The 9042-nt window shown below is 32.0% G+C and overlaps 1 protein-coding gene across 1 annotated transcript in view; it reads right to left on the minus strand.

The window, feature by feature from the left end:
* The window catches only part of CSMD1 (CUB and Sushi multiple domains 1), a 2584888-nt gene that overhangs the window by 45550 nt on the left and 2530296 nt on the right, over positions 1-9042 (minus strand). The window contains exons 58-60 of the mRNA XM_006895025.1: positions 5606-5779; positions 5125-5298; positions 1495-1568 (exon numbers count right to left, since the gene is read on the minus strand). Of these exons, the coding sequence (XP_006895087.1) occupies positions 1495-1568; positions 5125-5298; positions 5606-5779 (422 nt within the window). The remainder of the gene's footprint in view (positions 1-1494; positions 1569-5124; positions 5299-5605; positions 5780-9042) is intronic.

Below are 9042 nucleotides of genomic sequence, written 5' to 3' on the forward strand. Positions count from 1 at the left end.
TATATATTTATAATTCATCTGTCAACTTAAAGATTAGTAGTTCTAATCTATCTGTTACTCTGCTGGAGAAAGATATAGTAATCTACTGCTGTTAAGATTCACAGTTTTGGAAACCATATAAGAAAAGAATGCTCTAATCTGTAGAAACGACTTGAGAACACTCCACTGTAGTATGATTAGAATTTCTTTCATTGAAATTATTACTATATCATGCTATTTGATAAGATTTTTATTTGTGCGAATGTCACTTTATTTTGTTATAAGGAAGATGTAGAATTTGCATATCTCTGAGCACAGGTGATGTACCTGGCTGCTAATCAGGAGGTTGGTAGTTTGAATTCACCAACTGTTCTATAGGAGATGGTCAGTTTCCTCTTGAAAGATTTATAGCCTTAGGGAACCTTAGGGAATCTTAGGGAATAGTTCTGCATAGGAACCAATTAAATGGCCATGGGTTTCTGTTCATAAACTTGCTAAGATCGACCATAGGATTGTGTTTTTTAACATATTCATGCTAAACACAGTGGTAATTAATGATAATCAAAACTTTTGACATTTTACACTAAGAACATTACTCACACAGAATATCTTTTATTAGTCCTTGATTTATATTAGTGAATATTTATATATTAAAATAAATATACCAGAAGCTTAATGTATTAGATTTGCCAATGAGGATGCTATGAGAGTTTTCTTTATAAAAATATAAGAGAGTTCTGAAGAAATAGCCAATATCTATCAGGAGCAGTATAATGGGAACAATTTTGTTTCAGGAAAGACAGGTATGGATAGGGGAAAATATTTTTATCCTAAATCAATAGACTATATAACTTGAAAATACCTATTTAACTTTGGCTTTCAAAGTCACATAATCAAAGAGCCATTAAGTAACTTCATTATGATGGTTAACAAATTTTATTTCAAGCTTTATTACCTTCCATTTTCGGATAGTCCTCCAATATTAACTGAACTGTTAATGTACTTTATATTAAAAAGTCAAATGAGCAATCATAAGTGATATTAAATATGCTAATCACTCAAGCAATTTTCAGATATTCTATGGAAAACACACTACAAAAGTAAGTTTAGCCTGTAGGAGCTTGAATATACTTTCTGATCTTTTTCTTTTTTCTTTTAGAATTTACTATCTTTTGTGTACTCTATCAAGACATCATATGGAATATTTTTTTGTGCAGCTATTTAGTGACATATAACCATTCTCTAAAAAAATACCATGTTAATTACACACACAATCATAGGTTTTTAAACATGTTTTTTTCTGAAATAAATTAATCTAGCAATTGCAAATATATGGACAAATACACACAGTTATCTTAATCTTGACAATAAAAACCATATACAAAATACTCATTGTATTCTATTTGCCCCAAATAAAACATGAATAAGACAGGTTATATAAAAATTTATATCTACGTTTAGATATATTTTCCATTTTTTGTGTACGAAAGATGCAATGAAATAAAACCATAATACCTCATATCCTCTAGAGCTATTCTGTATTCCAAAGTGTGGGGTACCAGGATCTGGGCAGGCATTATGAGCAGGATCTGAAATTCACAATGAAAACCAAAGGTATTTTTTAGAAAATGTGGTTATTAGAGGAAGTATATAGTTAATATAGGAAATGTGACTTTTCCACAAAATGTCTTAAAAGACTGAGGTAATTTTTCCTTTGACAAATGTATAAAATAGTTTTAATGAAAGCTAAAAATTAAAGCATATTTTTATTTTCCTTTGTCAGGACATCTGAGTAATTAGCATTTAATGTTTTACTAGACTTTCAATTTTTTCCATGCAATATCTTTTTTGTATAAGTGGGAGTGACTGACAGCAACTCAGAAGACCAGATAGAAACTTAGAGGGAAGAAAGTTCGTATGAATGAGGATGAAACAAAAAAAAAAAATAGAGGATGAAGATGAACTTGGAAATATAATCAAAGTTAAAGAATTCCACATAAGGAATTCCACATTCATAATTCATTATTTTTCTGTGGATAATCCTAACAATAACAACGATAAGATAATTTCGTAAAATAAAAAGAATGGCACATGATGAGAGAAATTAACGTACTTTTTATTTTCTGATTGATTTTTTCTCTATTGACGCATTATGTTGTTAAACTACTTTTAGTAGTTAACTATTAAAATAATTTGGTGTTTAAAGTTTCCATGTACTACCAATTTATATGGTTGCTCAATATGTCATTTCAAAATTCCTGACATTTTTATTTAGGATTTCAAAATGAGAAGTCGATTTAACTCTTCAAAGCTAAAAATAAACCAACAGGTTACATTTTCCAAAAACGCAGGATGAAAGCAAATAGGCACAATTATTTTTTTTTAAATTTGTTGTCCTGTATTTGTTAGTATAAAATAAAGAGAAATAGCTTTTTATAATTTGTATTTGTAATAATTAATATATTAGAAAAAGATTTTGATATAGAGGTAACCATTAAGTAGAAATAACAACATGATAATTAGAAAAGATTGAAGTTGACAAGGATTTCATTTTACTTGGATTAACAATATCTATGGAAGCAGCAGTCAAGAAATCAAAAGAGAAAAGGAGGAAAAGGTTTATCAATGAATGAATGAATGAAAACCCATCCTTTCTGTAAATTCTCATTAAAAATCTTAAAAAATGGTTTAAAGTTGTGTTGGGAAAATCTGCTGTCTTAGAGTCCTTTTAAAGTACTAAATGGCAAGGACACATCAGACTCAAGCTATGGTATTTCCAATTACTTATGCACGTGAAAGTTGTATAAGTTATAAAGAAGTATCAATGTCTTTGAATTGGGTGTTGCCAAAGAGTAGTATTATACTATTGGCTGCCAAGAAAACAAGAAAAGGGGGGTGGGGGAAGCAACTAGGATGCTCTTTGAAGCAAGGATGTTGAAACTGTTTCATGTAATTTGATTACATGTCACGGGGCCCAAGGACTTAGAAAAAGATATCATGAGGGTGAAAGCAGAGAGTGTTGGAGACTAAGGAAGATTCTCCATAGATGAATTGGCATAGTGATTACAACAATGAGCTTGAGCATGTGGAGACTGTGAAGATCACACATTATAGATAGGGCAGGGTTTCAATCTGTTCTTCATAGGGTCACTTATGGGTCATATTAAACATGATGGCATCTAATAATGTTAAGTAGTGATAATTTCTGTTGAATAACAGTAAATATTTTTAAAAATTAATAAGTGTTTCAATGAAATGATTTTCTAATTGTATTTTAAATATCTTCATCTTTTAGTAGTAACAATTTTATGAGGTTTTTAAAAAAAAATTATAAAATGTAAATACCATGTTCTTATCCTTTCAATAATGTTCAGCAAACAAAGTAAAATCAGAAAGAAGGCTTGAGTTGACAGTTGTGAGTTATGTGAGGAAGAATAATAAATGATGGATTCTTATACAGTGCTAACAGTATGAGTTCAAACAAATAAAAAAAATCTATATGAACTCTTCCTTGAGGTAGAAGCTTACCCTAAAAAGAGAGGCTTTAGGCATACATAGTGTCTACTCTGATTTGTAAATTTTATTCTCATACCGTAAACTCACCAGACAGTTATTTCCAATATTCTTTTCCGCAATATTCTTAATTATTGCTAACAATACAGTTTACTAAGTGAGAAGATGGCCTTATAAATGAAAACAAGTATTTATGGAAAAGACTACAGCCTTCAGTATGGATTACACTTCAACACAAAGAAAATAAAAATCTTTACAATTGAATGAAAAAACAGCATTAAAATAAATTGAGAAAAGATTGAAGTTGTCAAGGATTATTTTTTACTTAAATCCACAATTATCTTCTATGGAAGTGACAATTAAAAATTTTAAAAGATATATTTGATTGAGGAGAAAGAAATTACTTTGAACACTAAAGTTCACCTAACACAAGCCGTGATATTTTCAACTATATGATATGCATGTGAAACCTGAACAATGGATAAGAAGACTGAGTAAGAATTAACGTGTTTTGATTACAATGATTGTCAAGAATATTGACTATATCATAGTCAGATAGAAAATCTGTCCTGGAAGTAGTGAAGTCAGAATGCTATTAATAGATACAAAGATACTGAAATTTCATCTCTTACTAGTCAGTAGAGGCTAGTTCCTAGAGAAGGACAGCGTGGTTTTTAAAGCACAGGGCCGGTTTAAAAAGAGAAAGCCTCTCAGCACAGTGGATTGGTACAAGAACTGCAATGATTAGCTCAAACTTAGCAATGATAGTAAGGATAACGTAAGATCGAGCAGGAATTTTTCTGTTGTATGTAGGATCGAGAATTTGGATATCAACTTGACCTAAGAACAGCCAAAATAATGGACTCAAATACTTTGGAATAATAGCTACTGTATTGGCAACTGTCTTTCCACCAAAATGTATAGTTTTCTGATGAGATAGATTGAAAACGGAAAAATTTAGTCAACATTTAGTGTACAATTTAGAAAACTTTGAAAGTTTCCAAATTTATCTACTGTTTAGCAGAGTGCAAATTCATTTAGCTAATAGTGATTACACAAAGTATATTACTTCCTATGGAAATGTCATGTTTGTAGCCACATTGTATGAGTTACTGAAATATGATATCCTTATCACAATATATTTACAAGTCCATATTAAAATTATTACTGGATGAAATATGTTTATGGCATTGAAGTCTATGGGGGAGAGAATAGTCTAAAAGTATTATATTTTAGGGCATTATTTTTATCGTAGGAGTATGCAATGAGGGTTGCAGAGTGGATTATATTTGGGGGTAGGGGGTGGGGTTTGGGGAGGTGGGGGGGGGATTGTGTACCAATGAGGGAGTTTTTCTTTTGCTTTTCAAGGAGAGGAGCAAATGGGGGGGGGAAGGGGTTTGTGCGGGGAGAAGGGTGCAACAATGAATGAATGGAATCCCAAAATCTCTGTAGATATTCATTGAAATGAAAAATAAACAACCTAAATTTTTTAAAAAAACCCATACTATAAATGAACAAAATAAAATGTAAATTAATAACTCTATGGAACACAATGTACATGCATGAAATACAATGTATATGAATGATAAAAATATTAATAAAACCTGAAAAAAATGGGTTAAAAATTATTACCTATACAGGTGGGCTGTATGCCACTCCATGTGCCATCAGCTTGGCAGATTCTTTTGGAGGATCCCACCAGTATAAATGGAGATTTACACTGGAAGAAGACTTCAGATTTATAGGTGAAAGTTTTCCCAATAAGCCTTCCCTCTGCAGGAGTGCCAGGATCTCCACAGAATACAGCTATTGAAAACAATGAAAACTAAGCAAAGGATTTATAGAACCAAAAGTTCACATTCATAAATGAAAGTTGGGTTTTCCTGGATTGAGTTAACACAACCCACTAGTTTAACTAGCTTCTGCTAAACAATTAGGCTTAACTATTAAGCACATATGACACCAAATAGAAAGTATGTAAACTCAATTTTTTTATATTTGAATACAGCTATAAGTTATCCTTGTCTATTTTCCTGAGATTATAAATTTAGAGTGCACATATTAGTCTTCCTGCAAACTTGTGGGTAGTAGAACACATTGCTGATGGACTTACGCAGACACTGAGGAATCTCTCCTTTCCACACCCCACGACCTTCACAGGAGAGAATGGCTGAGAGAGAGAGCTGGTAGCCATCCACACAACTGTAACTTATACTGGAGCCCCAGTGGAAATCTGTCCCCTCCACTTTTCCATGCTGCACTTGAGGTGGCTGACTGCACATCACAGCTATTTTTATTAAAGAGGAACAAGATTAATTCAACATTGTCAATTTTATCCTATAATAGTAATGTTCAAAAATGACATCTGCATACAACTGTATTTAAAAGAAAAATACTGAAGAAAGTAAATCATAATAATACTTTTTCTTCTATATTTCTTCATTCATTCATATCAAGTATGTAAAAATTAGAGTGATAATAAAGTCAAAACATATTCCACTGTACAGTGTATATGAACTTTATAAAATTTATAAGTTAACCAGTATAAAATAAAAAATAACAAAGTTTAAAAACCACATATTCCACTGTAACATAACACTCTCACAGTTCTTTTTTAAAGGTTACAGAGGACAAGTGAAACCAGAACTTGGTCATGGCATGTCTATATGTCTAATTTAGAGATATTATAGATTTGTTCCAAAAATACATTTAATATAGCTATACAGGAAGTCATAGAAACTTCACTTCAATCCCAAAGGCACGTGGTTCATATCCATCAGCTGTTCCACAGAAGAAGGATGGGAAATCTCCTGTGTGAGTAACTGTAACTGAAAATCCACTGGAGGGTCAGCTATGGGTTCAGTACACAATAAGGTACATAATAACAAGAACAAGTGAATATAAAAGTTACTTTGATTCTAAACTGTTGTCTATGACACATACAATAATATTCTGAAATAGTTTTAAATGTATGAAGAATTACCAAAATGTAAAAGAGAAACAGTGATAATAAATATTATTAATATGAGGTTGCCATAAAGTTCACAACATTTGTGAAGCATAATAATATGAGTTGGTATCTGTATTCTATTTTAAATTTTAATTACATATAGTATCAAGTATCAAAGCAACAAATCATATTTGTCAAGTTATGACTAACTCTAGTCAAAACTGACTCACCAATGTGTTTAATTAACAGAGACTGTAAATTGCACAGGAGGAGGCTGTCCACCTTTCTTTTATAGAGAAACCATCTGCTTTGGGTCAGCAGAACATCTTTCTACCACTAGGACACAAGATTCAGATGGTAAAAAATGCCTTTGTTGATCTGTAATTTCATTTGATGACAGCTCTAATGGCCTAGAGGTAAGAAGTTGCCTTACAATCCCAAAGGCACATTGTTTGAGGCCATCAGCTATTTCATGAGAGGAAGATAGGCAATCTCTTTTCTTATGATTAACTTTCTTATGATTAAAATCCACCAGAGGGTCAGATATGGGTTGGTTCTGATCTGTTGGTTGACAACTACAATGACAATGACAACATATAATTTCCAAAAACCATCCTTTGTAATTATACATTAATAATAATAACAACATAAATGTGAATGGTAAAGAAGATTCTGTAAAACTAACATTTAAGTATGTGACAAAAGCCTTAGAAAATTATATTTGTGCATATGGCCATAAAGTAAGAATTGTTAATTTTTCCATTATTCATATTTGACTCTACATACAAAATCCCACAGTTCTCAATACACTAATAACTTACACAGAGATATAAAAGCTCAGCCATGGAGTTAATTCTAGAAAGTAACTCTGTCCAGCTTCCAAGTCTGTAAATCTCTACAGAAAAGTCTATCTTCTCTCCTATGGAGCAGTGGTAGTTGTTAGATGCAATCTTATGAGACACAGGCTTAAATCCTGTCCTATCTTGTGCCATTCTAACACTCAGGATTAAGGAATTGACAATTTCAATCTTGTCTCCTTCTATCATGATATTGCTTATTTATGAAGTGGTGAGAATTTTGAGGTTGAGCTTTAATCTATACAGAAGACAAGAGTCTGATTTTCTGCTACAAATGCTTTAAGTCCTCCTCATTTTTAGCAAGGAAGGTTGAGTCATCTATATAACTCAGATTGTTGATGAGTCTTCCTTTTATCTTGATGTCACCTTCTTCATAGAGTCCAGCTACTCAAATAATTTGCTCAGCAAATAGATATGAAGAAAGTATGTAACCCTTAAAAAAGCATATAAACCTTGCATTGCTACCTTGCTTTGTTTAGACAACAGCTTCTTGTTGTAGGTGTAGGTTTCATACGAACATAATTTTTCTGAGATGCTTATTCTTCTCAATGTTAGCCATAGTTTGACATGATCTCAGAGTCAGATGTCTTTTCATAGTCAACATAAACAAATAGACATTTTCTGATATCCTCTGCGGTTCGCCAGAATCCATCTGACATCAAGATTGTTATCTCTGGTGCTATGACCTATTATTACCCCCATTTAAACTTCTGACAGTTCCGTCAATGTAATATTTTAGATGGTCTTGGATGATCTTCAGTAACATTTTGCTTGCATGTGATAATAATGATATTATTTCACAATTTCAATATTCTGCTGGACTACCTTTCTTAGGAATGGGGGAAAAAAACAAAAACAAAAACAAAAAAACAAACAAAACTCAAAGACAAAAACAAACAACAGAACACCCCACCTTGGTTCTCTTTTAGTCACTTGAAAGGGCAGCTGTCCTAAAAGTGTTTTAGCTCACATAGACTGATAGCATGTTCAGGGATGCAACTGTTAGTTGGAACATATCAGCTGATATCTCTTTGATTCCTGGGGACTTCACATTTTTTACAATGTCTTTAGTGCAGCTTGAACTTCTTCTGCCACTGCCTCTTAATCTTGATTACATGATACTTCCTCAAATACTTCAGTGTCTTTTTTTTTTTTTTTTAATATACTGACTCTGTTTAGTCCCTTCTTCTTTTGATGCTTTCTGGATCAATCAAGATTTTGCTTATAGTATCTCCCAGCATTACAAATCAATGCTTAAATCTGTTTTGCTGTTCTTTCAACTTGAGAAATGCTGAGCATGTTCTTAAGATTTATTTCCAAATTCTAGCTCTCTAAATCTCAATAAAGTATTTTACTTTGTCTTCTCATACTGCCTTTTGGGAGCCTCTGTTTAGCTCTTTTACTTCAACATCTTTTCCGTTTGTGTTGGCTTCTTGTTTCTGTAGAGGGATTTTCACAGTCTCTCCTGACATTATTTTTGGGTTTTTATTTCTCTTCTGTCTATGAAATGACATTTTGCTCTCTTTATGGATGATATACTTGATGTCATCCCACAACCCATCTGTTTTTCAACAATTGCTTTTTGATGTCTTCATATCTATTTTAAAATGATGTTTGATCTTTGTGTGGGATAAAATGAAAGTCTATCAACTTTAGGTGGTGCTTGTTTATTAAATAATACACCACAAGAGATACAGGATAATGAGAAACAAAAACAAAATTTAAAATAATTTCCCCTGAATA

This window comes from Elephantulus edwardii, unplaced genomic scaffold, assembly GCF_000299155.1.
Source record: "Elephantulus edwardii isolate Elephantulus edwardi_28Jun2011 unplaced genomic scaffold, EleEdw1.0 scaffold00154, whole genome shotgun sequence".
NCBI classification, from domain to species: Eukaryota; Metazoa; Chordata; class Mammalia; order Macroscelidea; family Macroscelididae; genus Elephantulus; species Elephantulus edwardii.